Source organism: Lepidochelys kempii, chromosome 2 (genome assembly GCF_965140285.1).
Source record: "Lepidochelys kempii isolate rLepKem1 chromosome 2, rLepKem1.hap1, whole genome shotgun sequence".
NCBI classification, from domain to species: Eukaryota; Metazoa; Chordata; order Testudines; family Cheloniidae; genus Lepidochelys; species Lepidochelys kempii.
The window spans coordinates 143,689,395-143,707,636 of NC_136381.1; the positions used below are offsets into that span (position 1 = coordinate 143,689,395).

General features: G+C 42.2%; 1 protein-coding gene across 1 annotated transcript in view; it reads left to right on the forward strand.

The window, feature by feature from the left end:
• SEMA5A (semaphorin 5A) overlaps positions 1 to 18,242 on the forward strand; it is a 656,101-nt gene that overhangs the window by 439,270 nt on the left and 198,589 nt on the right. Inside the window, exon 10 of the mRNA XM_073332370.2 lies at positions 4,069 to 4,273. Within this exon, the coding sequence (XP_073188471.1) occupies positions 4,069 to 4,273 (205 nt within the window). The remainder of the gene's footprint in view (positions 1 to 4,068; positions 4,274 to 18,242) is intronic.

Consider the following 18,242-nt stretch of genomic DNA (forward strand, 5'->3'; position numbering starts at 1 on the left):
AAGCAATCTGGCAATTTCAGTGAATTTTGAGAAATAATCAGTCATCAAAAGACAGATTGCATTGTCCAGATAGAAAAGATCAATCCCAACTTTCTGCCATGGCCTTTCTGGTAGAGCAGATGGTAGTAATACTTCCAACGGATTGGTTCTCGTGTGAGCACAAATATCCTATTTCTCAACTCTCTGTTGTAGTTGTTCGCTCAGTACAGACTGCCGAACAGACTATTTAACTCTCTCCCTGCATTTTGTAATACCTTGGGGTCTCCCATGCAGTCTGTCAAGGATTTCCTGTTGCACTGATGTAGGGATAACCAGCTGGTTTAGGGTAAGATCCCCAGAAACCACCCAACATGGTTTCACAGAGGTTTCAGACTATCTCTTTTGTCCAGCCTTCTTTGCAGTGAGTCATGACTTGACTCAGTAATTCATCTTGCTTCTTTTTCAGTTCTTGCGGGCATTCATGGTCAGTTTCCACATGAAATGTTGTGCCCACTAGAAAGTCTCTGAAATATTCACAAGGCTATGTGTAGTGGCTAGGGCATCTTTTTTTTAATTTGTGTGTAGTGCTGCTCTGTATTGGTGAGTGCTAATGATTCATGTGCTGCTAGGTGCCACAGAGAAGGTGATTGTTCCTGAAGGAGGACTGCCCCTGTCAGATGAAGCTGTCCTGGTTTTATTTGGCTTATATAGGACCAAAATATGCCAAATGGTAGCCGACTGAAACAAAAAGTCCCAAAAGGTTGATGAAGTTTTTTAGCAGTGCAGATTCTGCCGCTAGTGGTACGTGCCAAAACCTACACTGGAAATCCAATTTTGGGAAGACTTTTGTTTCACTAAGATGTCCAGGGAGATGTTCAATACATGGGTGTACATGTCACTGTCTGCAGACATTCTCATTGAGCTTGGTAAAATCTACACACATCAAAACTTTGTCATTTGGTTGTGGGACCACTGCCCTGCCTGCACTCCATTCACCTTGGGTGTCTATTTTGGAAATGACATCCATCTGCTCCATGCAGCTAAGATATGCCTTCACCCTGGGCAATACAGGGAGGGAGACTCTTCTAGGTGTCACAGAGTAAATGGCTTTGCTTTTGGTGTAAGTTTAATGTGGTATTGTCCCACTAATATTTCTAGTACTTGGAAGAATATTGAGAACCTCTTCTTGATCTAAGCTTTGAGGCCAGTGGTGACATATAACCATGCCTGGGGGCTGTGGTTGCTGGGAGGCCAAACATAGCAATGTGTAGACCATCTAAACATAAACTTCATGAGATGTGGTCTTCCCTCCAAGTTTTAGAGGGCCAAAAAATTCCTTTTCACATGTAATAGGGACTGTACTGGGCTTTCAATAGCCTTTTTTTTTGCCCTTGAAGAGCTGATGTTTTCATCCTCCTATGAAGTGATTCTAGAATCAGTGTTACATCAGCACATTTGTCTATTTTGAAGTTTATTTTATAGGTTTCCCAAGGTGATTGTTGTGCTCGATGGGGGGTTTTGTGGTCATATCCGATTGCTCCAAGTGGGCTATCTCAATGTCTTTTAGGTCATTGTCTTGAAAGACAGGTGTTACCATGCATTGAGACCAGCAGACTGCTGCATAATGTTTGCCTTTTAGACATTTCCTGCATGTGGTATCTCCTGCTAGACAAAGCCGTTGGCTGGGAGGTAGTTTGCCACACTATGAGTATTCTTTCCTGCTCTTGTTGTATTCTTTTTCTTTACTCCATGTTAGCATAACCCCCTCTGTATTCCTTTGTACTTATATTGAACTGGGTAGGTATTGTTCCTGGGACTCCTGAGATATTTTCCTCCCCATGTCTGTGGCTTCTATATTGGGTTCCTACTCAAAGTTATTCCTGAGAAGAGTCTGTTGCTTCTTTATCAACTGATTTTGGAGGACTATGTTCTTGGCTGTCTCTAATGTTAGGTTAGGATAATTTTGGAGTCTTTCTAATAGTTGGTCTGTCCCTCAGCCCTAAAACAAGCCTGTCTCTGATTAATTCTTTGCTCATCTCTCTGTAGCCACATCTCTGTACATCTCTCTGTAGCCAACTACTCTCTGTAGTTCTGGATTAGGGTGTGCAGGGCTGCTATGAAATCATTCACTGACTCGCCCTTCTCTTGCTTAGTGAAATTGTGCTTGCTCAAAAATCATATTGTGCTGTGACATGAAATGCTTCTCCAGTACTTCTTTAATTTTATTGAGCTGATTCACCTGAGCAGCTATGAGCTTTCTTGGAAGGATAATGTTGTCTGCTGCTAGTCCCACTGTACAGAGCAGGGTATTGTCTCCTCTCTGGTTGCTAGTATAAGCCAGAAACCAGACGGAACCTCTGGAATCTGCTTACCCAGAATGGTCATCCCTCAGGGTGCTGGACATCAAATTCTGTTGTGGGGAGGAGGGTATTTGGGAAAAGATGGGATCAGATGTAGGCATCTCTGCTATTTTTCCACTTTTTGCCCTCCCCCCGCTTTTTGTTTGTTTGTTTATTTTCCTCTGTATGGAGTAAGGTGGTGTGGCCTTTAAGGAAGCAAGCTGGTATTGCTGTGGACCACATAGCCTTATTTTCAGTATCCCTTACTCATCAAAGCAGTTCTCCCTGGATTCTCTGTGTTTTCAAGCCTTTTCTCTGCTTGTTATACTGCTAGCTCTGTGCACTATTCTGGCTGGGCTAGAGGGCCTGCTTGTCTACCTTCCTGTACTTTCTCCTTTCTTCAGGGATGTTCTCTGATCTGTTGGGTCTTTATTCAATCCCACTCTGATGCCATGCAGAGATTACAGAGACCCAGCACACTGTGGTTGGGATGAATGCAAAACTGACTTTGTTTCCTGTTCACATAGACTCTTACCCCCTTGCTCTATGTCCCCTACTGGTCACTCTAAGTGGTCACAGCTAACACCACATACACTATGTTTATGCTCACCCCAAAGCATGATGTGGTTTGAAAAGCTGATGTATCTTGAAGGGTAGCAGTATAAGGGCTCAGTTTTGATCCCCTGATATTCACAAGTCTATGAGAGAGGAACAATGTATTCAAGTGTGAGGCTAAAATTAGCATCTAGCCCAAGGGTAACCATGCTGCAATACTCTTGTCCACTTCACCTGTGCCAGAACAATGTGAAGAGGGAGCATTGTTTTACAGAAAAGGGCAGGAATGTTTTTCCTAATCCCTGGTCAGAAAATAGTGTATCTTTCTGTGCAAGAAAATCCACAGATATTAACAAAGTCTTCAGCCCTTTTACAGCTTTGAGGGCATAACTAGGGTGACCAGGTGTCCGATTTACAATGTTGGCAACCCTAGGTACAACCACGCTTGCCATTGAAAGGTATAAGGAGTGCCTCCCTAAAGTGCTCACTATTTTACTGTAGCAAAAGCAATAGGTGCTTCAGTGTAACAGGGAATAAAAATAGTTTGTGAAGCTTTGTGCCCCTTCGTTTAAACTTGTTAGCTGTAGTGTAGCTAAAACACTATACATCCCCTGATTCCATATTGTAAAACTAATTAGTCCAAAGGTAGGGAAATCTGTGAAACTTTCTAAAAAAAGAAAAAAATTTAGATAAGTACAGATAAATTTTCCTATTTTTCTGCCCAGAAAGTTCCACAGATCCGAACAATACGATTTGGGTGTTAAGATTTATTTTACAATATATATAATTCAAATAAAAAATATTTATTATTTATATTATTTATATTATTTATATTATTTATATTTATTATATATATATATATATATTGTAAAATAAATCTTAACACCCATATGAAATCTTAGAACCATGTTGTGGCGACATCATCAGAAGACCCAACCACATCAGCCACACCATCAGAGACTCATTCACCTGCACGTCTACTAATGTGATATATGCCATCATGTGCCAGCAATGACCCTCTGCCATGTACATCGGCCAAACTGGACAGTCCCTACATGAAAGAATAAATGGACACAAATCAGACATCAGGAATGGTAACATACAGAAGCCAGTAGGAGAACACTTCAATCTCCCTGGACATTCTATAACAGATTTAAAAGTAGCTATACTTTTATATACTTTTATTTATTTACAGTGTGGTACAATGGACCAGGGTCTGTACATGAATCTGACTGAGAGGAATCTTCAGGATGCCCAAAAATTTATTCTAATGCATGAGGTGGTTCAGCCAGTTATTCCAATTCCTTACTTCATGGAGGACAACAGCCGATTTTCCCATGTGGCAGTGGATGTGGTGCAGGGCAAGGACATGCTTTTCCATATCATCTATCTGGCCACAGGTACGACTTAATGGTTCTGAGAAAACTGTAGAAAGTCGGAGATCCTTTTCAATGGTCTGTGCATCAGGTCTGAAATGCCTAAACCATGCTGGAGAACTGGGTTTGTAATCTGACAGCATTAACTGTGCCCTTCACCTATCCAAAGTAGCTAAGCGAAACACCATGCATTTTGTATGTGTGTGGTTCTTTTGTACAAAATGTGAAAAATCAAGGCTCTGTCTCCTCTCCATGAAAAGGGGCTAACTTTTCAAATGGAGGTTTCCTCCCCCATGCCTGTTCCACAAGGTTAAAGGGGAAAACCCCACTTCCCCTGGTGTGACAATATGCTAGAGATTCCAAGAGTGGTGTCTTGCTGAGTTTCATTGCCTCTTTCTTGGTTTTTGCAGCATAGACTATGATCTTGCCCATAGTTTGTAAAGTGTTTTGGGATATTTTCGTATGGAAGATGTTACACAAATGCCACATATTATTATTACTATTGGTATTTTTTATATTTATTTTTGTCCCTCATTCCCCTACTGCTTCAGCCAGCAAGAATTGGATGATAAATCCCTTTTCAGGTCACCCCTAAATAATTTATCCTTAGAAAAGCTTTCCTACTTAGCCTTTTGCCCTGAAGTTCAGAAATGAAAGAAAATATTATTCCGTTGAGAATGTCACTGTCTTCTTGTCTATAAGGACTTTAGTAGAGAATGAATTTTTGTCCTAACCTTTTATAAGGTATTTGAGAATGTGAGAACTGTTTCTAATGCACACTGCTTTACAGAGTGAGTCACTGACTACATTATTCCACTGATTGAAATTCAGATACAAAACAATTGAATTGAGTAATAGCGAGTATATAGGCTGCTCCTGTAAACTCTTCTTCATATAATTAGTCCTCACAGAACTAGTCCTATAGACATCAGTGGGGGACTACTCAGGTCAACAATGGTTTTCAGGATTGGTTTTATAGTTAGTATAGTAACAAGTATGGAGATTTTAGGGAAAGAGCTCTTTATTAAAATAACAACAGCTATTTGCTTGAATCTGCTCTCATTGAAGTCAATGGCAAAACTCCCATTGATTCCAGAGAGAGCAGGATCCATATTTCTTGTTATAAATCTCCAAAATTACAGCTTCTTAATGAAAACCCTTAATGAAAACATCTTGTTCTTTGGAGCATTGTGGTTCAATCTACAATGTGACTTTCTCTAGATACTTCTGAATCCAATCAATAAATCGATCTTTTATTAGGACCCTGCTTCTTTTTGGACTATTATTATGACATTATATTATTATTTGGTGTTTTCAGTTGAGACAGTGCTTCCTCGTGCACTATCATGGAATATCAACCTTACTCATTGTTGTACTGCAAACATATGCTGTGCAATAAAAGACTTTAATGGGCTATAGCACCCCAAGGATTTGGACAAGTATAGTCAAAGCAATTTAATAAATTATAGTATCTTTAGTGAAATCATAGCCATACAAAATATTGTTTATCCTGTGCAACCCCCATGATAGAAATTGGATCACCAAAATACGTTTTGAATTGTTTTTGTACTGGGTTGCTATTGCTGCATTGAGAGAGATTTGATCCCATCATAATGAGAGTATCTAGAATTATGTAAGTTTTCACAGTTCCTGATTGTCTCCAGGTTTTTAATTTTGTTTACTGTGCTTTCTGTTATAACTGATTTGATAAATGTAGGCCCCCAAGTTTTAAGCCTCTGAGGCTGGCTAACAAACAGCCCTATTCATTAAAAGGTATATGCTCTTTTTATGCACCTTTCATGCTGATAAATTAGGTCTATGTCCTCCGGTCCTTATTCAGGCAAAACCATTTCTTGAATTCAAAAGCTATTGAGGGCACTTAGCCTCTCATAGGAGCCACTTGGCACCTTGTAGTTGTGACATTGAGAGAGAAAGAGAGTGGGAGAACATGCACATAACTAGAGCTAAGGATGGAGGTTCAGCTTTAATTTTAATGTTACTAAGTTTGTCAATATGAACTGTGAGCCAAAACCTTGGTTTAAACCTAATAGTTGCATTTAATTTCTTTGGGATTTTTTTAAACTATCATTTACATGATAAGCCAGAAAGGCTTTATTTATTTATTTATTTATTTATTTATTTATTTATTTATTTCAGAATGTCATGAAAAAAGTGTGGTATTAACTATAGTAAGGGATTGCCACATTTCACAATTAGGGATTTGTTTGTGTGTAGAGACTCTCCTACTTCAAGACTACATTCCAAAGTGTAGTTCACAGCAGCCTTTTCCCTTACTGAGCCTGATAACATTAGCTCTGATGGCACAAACATTTCTGCAGATTGTACAGCATGCATTTGAAATGACAGAACAGTTTGGGATGTTGTGTCCACCCAAATACTGGACAGGCCAGTGATTTCTTGCCTTGACATTTTGCCTGTAGCAAGTGCTTTGTGTTGTAAAACTAATTCTTAGGTTTTCCATTCTAAGTTTTGGACTGTCCTGTTTGTATGTGTCAACAAAGGAAAACAATCGCACTCATGAGAAGGACCATGGAATCTTTCCCCACCTTCATTCAAAGCTATGCAAACAGTTTTATATATTACACTGCAAAAATACCAGAAACCAGCCCTCCACGTGCTATACAGTTTGAGTCATGAGAGCCTGACTTAACAGGAGGTGGATAGAAATACCACAGACAGTTTTAAAAACTCTAAAACATTTCTAAATATTGTTTTCTGTCTCTTGTATACACATGATGGTGCGGTGGGGTAGTTACAGTTTTGTTGACACTTGTCTGGGATGACCTTGACTCTGGAAAGGATCCAGAGGCGAGCAACAAAGATGATCAAAGGGATGGAAGGGAAGCCTGATCAAAGCTATGATCAAAGCTGAAGGAGCTGGGTATGTTTAGTTTGGAAAAAAGGATATCAAGGGGGGTTATGATAGCAGTCTTCAGATACTTGAAAGGCTGCCATAAAAAGATGGAGAAAAGTTGTTCTCTTTTGCCATAGAGAGCAGGACAAGAGGCAATGGATTCAAACTACAGCATAACTGATTTAGATTAATTTCAGGAAAAACATCCTAATTGTAAGAACAGCAGGACAATGGAACAGACTGCCGAGAAAGGTTGTGGAATCTTCTTCACTGGAGGTTTTCAAAAGGAAGCTGGATCACCACCGGTCTTGGATGGTTTAGACAGAGCAAATCCTGCATCTGGGCAGGGGCTTAGACGAGATGACCCTTGCAATCTTTTCTAATCCTATGATTCTATAATTCGCTCACTCATGACTTCAGAATTCATGGCATATGAGGCTGTATCAAACTGGTGCTTTGTGACTCTTTTACCCCATACCGTGGCATGATGTCCTTTATAATTACTTAATGTTTCAAAAATCAATTCGGAGGGGAGGGCTTCGGGAGGGTTCTCTCAATGTAATGTACTGAAAAAACAAATGTACTATAGTTATATTCTGGGGACAAAATTGACCTGTAGGGAGGAATGAAACAGAGGCAAGCTCTAAGACAGGACAGGAAGAAGGTGGAAAACAAGTCAAAGGGTTAGAAAATAGTGGGGTATATATATATATATATATATATATATATATATATATATATATATATATATATATTCCCTTTCTAAAGTTTTGCGTCCATATTTTTTGAGTGTGTTTCCTTTTCTTTCCTGTGTGTTTTGGAATTGTTTTGCTTCTTTTAAAGGAGATGAGAAGCTGAGATGGAACATCTTTTTCACTGACAAACAGCCTGGAAATTCTGAGTTTAGGAGTCAAACTGGACAGTGAGGTATTAGTAACTGTAGAGTGTCCCTGCATTCTTATTGTCTCAGTAATTCCATTTCAATATATTATATTTTGCTTTACCTAACTCGAGAATGGGGTGGAGGATTTGCCCATTAATTAAAATATTTAACAATCATTCTAGGTGTAAGCCCCAATTCTGCAAGTACTTGTATAACTTTACTCACATGAAGAATCCCATTGGCTTCAATGAGATTACTCACCTGAAGTTACACATATGCGTGTCAGCCGGGTTGGAGCCTTTGGGATTATTTTCTTGAATTTTTTCATACTCGTAAATCTTGTGAATTCCTGAAATATAGAACAGTTGTTTGAATCCTGTTTCCCTTATACTTGGTGTCTTTATAAATGTTCTGTGGCATTCGTGAAAATATACAGGAGGCTTCCAGTAGCTAATTTAATACCTGTAAATCCCCATGGTTTAAGAAAAGGTTGTTGTCAATGGGACATAAGTATCTGCTTTGTATTTCAAAGGTCAGGAGCTCAAGTCCTGTGAAAGTGATGCTTTTATTAACTTTTTTCTGTCAGTGAGATAATAGATTAATTAGCTCGCACCACAATTAGAGCTAACTTGGTTTCTCATTCCTGGGGTTCATAAGCATGCACATGAGAGCTCTGAATTGGAGTGGTTGGACCAATTTAGACCCAGAGGACCTAGCTAAACAAACTGCTGAAACTTTTCTAACAATCATTCATTTTATAACTTGGTTAATTTTTTCATGTGAAATGTCCGGGATCAGTCTAAGTATTTTCTTAATAGTTTGACTGCTTATCATAGAATCATAGAATATCAGGGTTATGAACGGACCTTAGGAGGTCATCTAGTCCAACCCCTTGCTCAAAGCAGGACCAATCTGCAACTAAATTGTATAAGTTCTATCTTTCATTCTCCTGAGAATGTTAATATTCTATTTCTCATGTTCTGTTTCAGTCCAGATGCCTGGGTTTTGGGACCCTCTCGTATAACAGATTAACAGATTTTAAAGCTAGAATTGACTATTAACTCACCTAGTCTGACCTTCCATATAAGCCAGGTCATAGAATTTCTCACAGTTGCCCCTGTATTGAGCTTAAGAACTTGTGTCTGACTAAAGCATATCTTCCAGTAAGGTATCCACTGCTCCCTTGGCTGCTTGTTCCAATCATTAGGCACCGTTGACCTAGATACCACTAAGTGTCTGGAAATGAACATTCCGATTCAAGTGATTGCACCTGTCCATTCCACTATAGGTGTGTGTGCACCTCATGCACAGTTGTTGGGGATTTTTCCCTCAGCAGTACCCTTTGGGGCGACGTGAGTGCTCTATGTTGCCTCATGCCACTACATGTGGGTATAAAGCAGGAGTGGGCAAACTTTTTGACCCAAGGGCCACATCTGGGTATGGAAATTGTATGGCAGGCCATGAATGCTCACGAAATTGGGGGTTGGGGTGCAGGGGGAAGGGCTCTGGCTGGAGGTGTGGGTGTTGGGGTGGGACTGGGGATGAGGGGTTGAGGGTGCAGGAGGTTGCTCTGGGCTGGGACAGAGGGGTTTGGAGGGCGAGAGGGGGATCAGGGCTGGGGCAGGGGGTTGGGGTGCAGGAGGGGGTCAGGGATACAGACTCCAGGTGGCTCTTACTTCAAGCAGCTCCCAGAAGCAGTGGCATGTCTGTTCTCCAGCTCCTACGTGGAGCTGCGGCCAGGCGGCTCTGCACACTGCCCTGTCCTCAGTGGCAGCACTTGGGGCGGGGGCAGCGTGCAGAGCCCCTTGGCTGCAACCTTCATGTAGGAGCTGGAGGGGGGACATGCCGCTGCTTCTGGAAGCCGCACAGAGCAGGGCAAGCCGCGGACCCTGCTCCCCAGCAGGAGCTCAAGGGCCGGATTAAAACATCTGGAGAGCCAGATGTGGCCTCCGAGTTGTAGTTTGCCCACCCCTGGTATAAAGCGTGATGCAGACCCTCACCTCCTCAGTTCAGCAGACTCTGGCTCATGACGCAACAGACTCTGGCTCAAGCTATGGCTTTCTCCATCACTGTGCAGCACTCCTCTTGGCTGCAGTTGTCAGGTCTTCCTTCAGAGGTGCAACAAACCATCCAAGACCTCCCATTTGACGGGCTCTCACTCTTTTCCAAAAAGACTGACAAGAGGCTCCATAGCCTTCAGGATCCAAGGGAAATCCTTAAGTCTCTGGGTATTTACGCAGCAGAGACAAAAAGAAAGCCATTTCACCTGCAACAATCTCAATTGTTTCAGCCTTTCATGCCACATACTGAGGACCTGTCCAGGAAGAGGGCAAAAGTTACAAGAGGCTTCCTCCCTCCTCTTCTGCAGCTGCCCCTTAATCTAGGTAAATGGGATCCTCTGAGCAAACACTGTGGATTGAGAGTAGTCTTCCACTTCCCAGAGTGCCATCTTTCTCCTAATATTTGCCAACTGGCTATCTCACTTCCTAGGTTCTTGGTCTTGCATCACCACAGATCAGTGGATCCTAAAAACAGTAGAATTGGGATACACCCTTCAATTTATTTCTATCCCTCCTTCTGACACCCCTTCCGCATCCTTCTTCAGGGACCATTCTAATAAAAACTTGCTACTTCAGGAGGTCCAGTCTCTCTTTCTGGGGACCATATAGGTCATTCCCATGTTGCTCAGAGGGAAGGAATTTTATTCCCAATGCTTCCTAATGCCAAAAGCAAAGGAGGTGTGTATGTGTGTGTGTGTGTGTGTGTGTGTGTGTGTGTGTGTGTGTGTGTGGAGGGGAGGGGTAGGTTGGGGAGTGTCTTGAGCCTATTTTAGATCTAAGGCAGCTAAACAAGTTACTAAAGAAAATAACATTCTGGATGGTCCCTTTAGTTTCTCTTATCCCTTGCCTAGATCCTGGACTGGTTTGCTGCTCTCAAACTTAACAGATGCTTATTTTCACATGGCAAGTCACCAGAGCTATCCACTTCCACAGGAACCTGTACTGCAGCAGGAGATTCCAATGGCTCCTCTTTCATCATCATCTTCATCACCAGATGATTCCACCACACTGGAGTCTTCCCCAGTTCCTTAAGATTTCAAGGCACATCAGGAGCTTCTCAGACAGCAGATGGCTTCAGCCTTGAGTGTTCAGGCTGAGTTTGTGAAAAAAAATATACAAAAGTTGGTAGACATTCTTCAGTCCTTGGCTCCAGAGAAAGTACCTCTCTCCCTGTAAATGAAGCATTGTTAGATCTGGCCAAGACTTTGGAATACTCCATCTTTCTTGCTGCCTACAACAAAACATATTGACACACATTGTTATGTTCCTATACAAGGGTTTGAATGTTTTTATTCTCATCCTGCCCCTAACTCTACAGTTGTAACAGCGGCTAATGAGAGGTTGCAAAAAGGAAGATTTAAATCCATTCTCAAGGACAAAGGCTAAAAGGCTGGATCTCATGGGGAGAAAAAATTATTTGACCTCATTCTTGAAAATACGCACTGCAAATCAGCAGGCACTTTGAATTCAATTTTAAAAAATGAGTTCACTGGGTCCCTACTATACGATTTCAAGAGTCTTTTTATGACTTGAATGATTCCAGATGATTTGGCATTTTTGTCTGTGCTCCTTAATGGATGCCTTCCAACTCAATTGGAGATTGATTCTGATGGATGCCTTCCCTCCAATTCTGCCTCATTGTACAAGTCATTCTCAAACTGAAGTTGGATCATACCAAACTGATTCTTATTGCTCCAGCTTGTCTGAGGCAATGTTGGTTCTCTGACTTTCTCAGTATCAGTTAAGACTCCTGTATCTCTTCCTCTTTCTCCTTACCTATTGATTCAGCACCATGGTTGAGTTTTGCATCCAGCGCTCAGCCCCAGTACACACAGGTTTTCAAGGAAAAAGAGGCCCTACAGCAGCAACCAAATTTTTGTTGAAAGTGGTTTCACATTAAACAAACGATGTATTTACTGGTTTTCTTTCCTAAACTGCACTCCAACATGGATGAACAACAACTTTATATATTGCGGGGGGGAGGTGATGCTTAGCATTCTACCTGGACAGAACTAAGCCTTTTTGGGCATCACATTGTCTGTCTGTTTTGTCTCTTATACAGACTGAATGAAGGGTCAGGCAGTCTTGGTGCAAATGATTTCCAGATGGATAACTTCCTGCATTACATTTGCATAGGAAGAAGCTCAGACAATACCTTCGTTTAATCAGGGCCCAAGTGATGTCGATAGCATTCCTCAGTGGTGTTTCAGTATTGGATATTTGCAGGGCTGCTACCTGGTCTTCTTTACATTTACCAATCACTATGTGATTATCACTGGATCTAGGTCAGATGCAAATTTTTGCGAAGGTGGTTCTGCAATCATTGTTTAAGTAGACTGCAAGCCCCACTTCCTATAAGTACTGCTTGTGTATTCCACTCAGATGCCTCACTTCTGAAATCGCTCAAAGAAGTAAATATGGTCACTTACCTGTATTGTAACTGCTGTTTGCACCCACATCTGGAAAAACATATGTTGTTTCTGGAGCTTTGGTGTTTCCGCACCAGGGTAGATTGTAGATTGGTGATTCAGCAGACCTCAGTGTTAATCATAAAGAAAGACCACAGGCTTGGCTCGGTGGTGAAGCCTTGGCCAGGTTTATTGTCAGCAAAGCACAGTCTCAGTGCCCGTATAGTGGATTACGAGTACAATAACACATGTTTGTCAGTGACAAGGTATCAGCTCCATCAACATTGTACTGTCTCCTCGGATAATACAAGGCTGCCTTTCCTATTACTCTCCTTTTATACATTAATACAAAAAAGTTACTTACTACATTCCAGATGTTAATTACCAACCTTGTACCTGATTGTTCAACAAACCCGCCTCGTCCATTATCCTGTCATTCCATCCTTATCTTACAAGGGGTCTGTGTGTTCCTGTACCATCCTCTTAGGAATGTATTTCTGCAGTTAGCTGATACATTCCTAAGAGGATGGTAATTTATTCACATGGTTAGTTGCTACCTAATGCTACTATTCTAACACGGCCTACTTTGGTTCATATTTTTAGCTATGCCTAGGGCTCCAGCAAGCCCTACAACATATATTCCATGGCCCACCCTCTATCCCCTCTGCATCAGCATCTCTACTCTTGATGTTCAGTGCAAAAGAACTGAGGAGAGTTGGGGTGGCACTACCCTTAACTAGCCAAGAGAGGGCTAGAACCACAGGGTGCAAACACTGCCCCTACAGATACTGCTAGGCAAAGTTCTCTGGCTTCAGTGTGCTGGGCGCGTGCATACCTGAATGGAATACATGTCTGCACCCACATCTCAAAAAACAGCACTTATGATACAGGTAAGTAACCATCTTATCTGCTTTATAACTAAATAATGTTACTGCAGTATTCCCTATGTATTTCCTGTACTAAGTATAGGGAACTACAAGGTATATTATGGGACTGTTATCCAGATGCAGCAGCAAAATGGAAATATTTTAAAGGTGCCCCCTGTGCCTTGTTGGCTTTCCAGCCTTGATAGTGTCTTTTTAAACAGGCATGTAAAAAGTATTATCATTAAATATTCTGCCATCTGTATGACTCTGTGTTAGTCTCTCAGATACAGTGCATACTGAAATAATGTCATCCTAAAAGTAGTTCCAAGAGTTTGCATTTTTTTCAGAAATTGAGATTGAAACCATCAGAAGGTAGTGTCCTTAATCTCTGCTCCTTTCCCAGTGACTATTTCCACTGTTGTAGGGAAATGTAGCTTTAGGAAATCTGAATACATTGTATTATTGCACTTGCCATAATACATTATTTTGCAGGGCTTAAATAAATATTCCATTCTTTTGGCTAAATAGTGGATAGCATTTACTCTGTGACTGTACTAATACTCCTACTAAATATATTAATGATACCCCTCTCTTAAATTTCTGCTTTATTGAGATTATTCCCTTTAATATTCAGAAATCAAAAGGGTAAATATTGGAATTATAATATATTTGATATTTGGACAGCTAATATTTTCTCCCTATTATCATTAAGATAGCATTTCAAAGAATATATACATAGCACTTTCCATGTTCAATGCATTGTAAAGAAAGTAAACACTCATTGGTTAAAACATTAACTTTAAACATATAGGGTTGATTTATACCACTTATTGTTCAGGTGTGATAGAAGTGGGCTGGGATACAGGGAATTCTTTATGCCTTGGTACAACCATACATGATTCAGACATAATCTGGTTCCCAGCTCTGGAAAACACAAATGTGGGGGCAGGATGCCTGGCCAGCATTGCAGGCAGTGTTCATATAGCATGCCCAGTTGGAGTGTTTCTGGATGGGACTGGTGGGGATGGGAGGCCTGGATATGTTCCCCTCACAAACTGAGGTTCCTACACTGGAGAGAGCAATGACTATCCCTGGTATAGAAAGGGGTACTGCCCACACTCACTTCAGGCCTAGGAACTAGGAGCTACCAAGCCTTTCAGAAGTGTAATACCTCCAGAAATTGAATGCTGTTCCTTACCTGCTGCTATTATAAACCTCAGTGCCCAATGTAAGCTACGTGCTATTTTTCTCACCAATGTTGTTTATTCTATAGAATATCTTTAAATGTTCTGCCAAATATTTCAAGTGCTTCAGATATAATTGCATTTCTAGATCTTGTCACATATCCATGTCAGAACATCCAAATGATCTTCTATTTGAAATAATTTTAAAAACAGGGGGCGGGGGGGGGAGAGAATAATATAAACCCATGGCTGTTGGACTGGGTAATTTGAACACAAAGTCTTGATTCTTCACTGCCTTTTATCTTGTGTCATCATTTCAACCTGTGCAAAGTGGGTATAAAATTATACGAATTGAGAATAATAATATTTAAAGTTCACTTTGCACAGTCATAAATGACTCCATAAGTCACTGGAGAATAAGATCTAGAATGAAAAAGCTCCAGTAATAGTGATTTCTTGTCTTTAATCACTTATGTGGAGATCTGCCATTCTGTTAACTGCAAGCTAAACATGGTACTTTCCAAATGTCAGCAATAACTAGAACTGGTCAAATTATTCATTTGCAATCATTTTAACTGATAAGTGTAGCCCTTTATTCTGTGCATGAATTATCTGAAATTTACCTGGAGTCATTTTTCTTTCTGAAAATTATCCACAAAGGGTTCATGAGTTATACTAATTTGTTACTGATAGTGATTGAGGTAGTTTATGTCGACAAATTTTAGCCTGTTGTTAATGAACTGGTCACTTTGAGTATTTGCCATTTCATGTCACATGCAGTTATTTCTATACTCAGATTGGATTAACCTACATTTTATAAACAAGAGAAGTAATTTTTTTCTGTTCAGAAAGTATCCATAAGTCTTCATAATTGTACAAATATATTGGGTAAATAATAAAAAGAACTTTACAAATAGTCATAGGAGCATTTACAGTGTGAATAGTGGGGTTGCCACCAACCCAGGTTTTCCCAGGGTCATCCTTTTTTTGAGATAGCTGTCATGGAAAACCTGTAAGGGTGCTCTAGATAGCTGGCAGTGTGTACTGTTTTATGGGCTTAGTCTCATCCCAGATGTGTCCCAGTTTTTGTACTCAGAGGAAGCAACCCTAGTGAATACTGATGCAACCACTGCCAGCATTAAAATATCAGAATACCTCAAAGATATCAGCTTGTGGCTGAACAGCAGCTGGTTCAACCTAAACTCAGGCAAGATCAAGTGATGTAAATTGGACAGGGGAAATGATTTGAAGAATCTAGCCAAAACGTCTCCATCCCAGCCGCTATTCTTTAATATGGTGCAAAGCCTCAGGGTTTTTGACCCCTCACTAAGCTTGGATGACCAGCATCAGTTTCCAAAAATATCTTTTCACCTCCAACTTGCTTGGAAACATTGTCCCTTTCTCATAGATGAGGACTTGGCCACACTAATCCCTGCATTTGTCGTCATCTGGCTGGATTACTCGAATTCATTATCCTTGTACCTGAAGCTGAATCCAAAAATGATGGAGATGGAGGAGAACAATTGCCTGCCTTCTCAATGGCTTAGGCCCCCAAGGGCATATCAGACTGAGTTCAAGTCCTCCTGGCTCCCACTCATTCTCCAATGCCAGTTTAAGGTCTTGACCCTTGTCACAGGGTCCCTTTAAAGGGATATGTGCTCAGTCTCACCTATGACAGCCAATTCACCTTCCCAGGTAGGGAAGATTGAGTTACATGACTGTCAGGCCTCTGGGATAGATAAGGCAGAGGCCTGGGTGGGAAGAGAGGAGAGGCTTCAGCAGAGGCCTGCAGAAGGCTGCTGTGAGCTGCAGAGAACAGGAAGGCTCCTGCAGGAGACTCTGAGATACTAGGGGCAGAGGTGGATTAAGGTTTCGTGGGGCCCTGGACCAGAGCAAGTTGGGGAGGTGTCCCTCCCAACCCCTTCTGCCTGCAGTTCCACCCCCCTCACACCCCAAGACCAGAGAAGCTCTGTCCCCTGCTTCCCCCCTCACCATGGTCCCAGGGCAGCGACGGAGAGTGAGACTTCCCCCAGCCCTGAGACTGTGGCATGGAGCTAGAGCCCCTCCAGACCCAGGGCCGCAGCTGGGGTCCAGGCACTGGGACTTCCCCTGCCACCCTGCTGGGGAGGGGTCGGGGTTCAGGGGCTTCCCCTACTCCACCCTGCCCACCCACCCAGCGTTCCTGCCGGAGAGGGGTTGGAGTGCAGGGGTGCCCATTTCTCTGGGGCCCCCCAATTGGTCGGGGCCCCTGGGCACAGTGACTAATCCGCCACTGTCTAGGGGAGAAAATGTTCCATCCAGGTAAGGCTGGGAGTGGCCTGCCAAAGCAGGGAAAGATGGAAGGCAAGAAGGCTTGGGAGTGGCTGCTCCAGAAGGAGAAGGAAGCACACCAAAAGAGTGAAACCTGAGCCCAGAGAGCAGGCAGAAGAGTTCTGAGAGAGACCAGATCCTGGCGGCTGTGATTGCAGAGCCATTGGCCATTATCTTTGAAAACTCGTGGCGAACGGGGGAAGTCCCGGATGACTGGAAAAAGGCTAATGTAGTGCCAATCTTTAAAAAAGGGAAGAAGGAGGATCCTGGGAACTATAGGCCACTAAGCCTCACTTCAGTCCCCGGAAAAATCATGAAGCAGGTCCTCAAAGAATCAATCCTGAAGCACTTACATGAGAGGAAAGTGATCAGGAACAGTCAGCATGGATTCACCAAGGGAAGGTCATGCCTGACTAATCTAATCGCCTTCTATGATGAGATTACTGGTTCAGTGGATGAAGGGAAAGCAGTGGATGTATTGTATCTTGACTTTAGCAAAGCTTTTGACACGATCTCCCACAGTATTCTTGTCAGCAAGTTAAAGAAGTATGGGCTGGATGAATGCACTATAAGGTGGGTAGAAAGTTGGCTAGATTGTCGGGCTCAACGGGTAGTGATCAATGGCTCCATGTCTAGCTGGCAGCCGGTGTCAAGTGGAGTGCCCCAGGGGTCGGTCCTGGGGCCGGTTTTGTTCAATATCTTCATAAATGATCTGGAGGATGGTGTGGATTGCACTCTCAGCAAATTTGCGGATGATACTAAACTGGGAGGAGTGGTAGATACGCTGGAGGGCAGGGATAGGATTCAGAGGGACCTAGACAAATTGGAGGATTGGGCCAAAAGAAATCTGATGAGGTTCAGTAAGGATAAGTGCAGGGTCCTGCACTTAGGACGGAAGAACCCAATGCACAGCTACAGACTAGGGACAGAATGGCTAGGCAGCAGTTCTGTGGAAAAGGACCTAGGGGTGACAGTGGACGAGAAGCTGGATATGAGTCAGCAGTGTGCCCTTGTTGCCAAAAAGGTCAATGGCATTTTGGGATGTATAAGTAGGGGCATAGCGAGCAGATCGAGGGACGTGATCGTCCCCCTCTGTTCGACATTGGTGAGGCCTCATCTGGAGTACTGTGTCCAGTTTTGGGCCCCACACTACAAGAAGGATGTGGATAAATTGGAGAGAGTCCAGCGAAGGTTAACAAAAATGATTAGGGGTCTGGAACACATGAGTTATGAGGAGAGGCTGAGGGAACTGGGATTGTTTAGTCTGCAGAAGAGAAGAATGAGGGGGGATTTGATAGCTGCTTTCAACTACCTGAGAGGTGGTTCCAGAGAGATGGTTCTAGACTATTCTCAGTGGTGGAAGAGGACAGGACAAGGAGTAATGGTCTCAAGTTGCAGTGGGGGAGG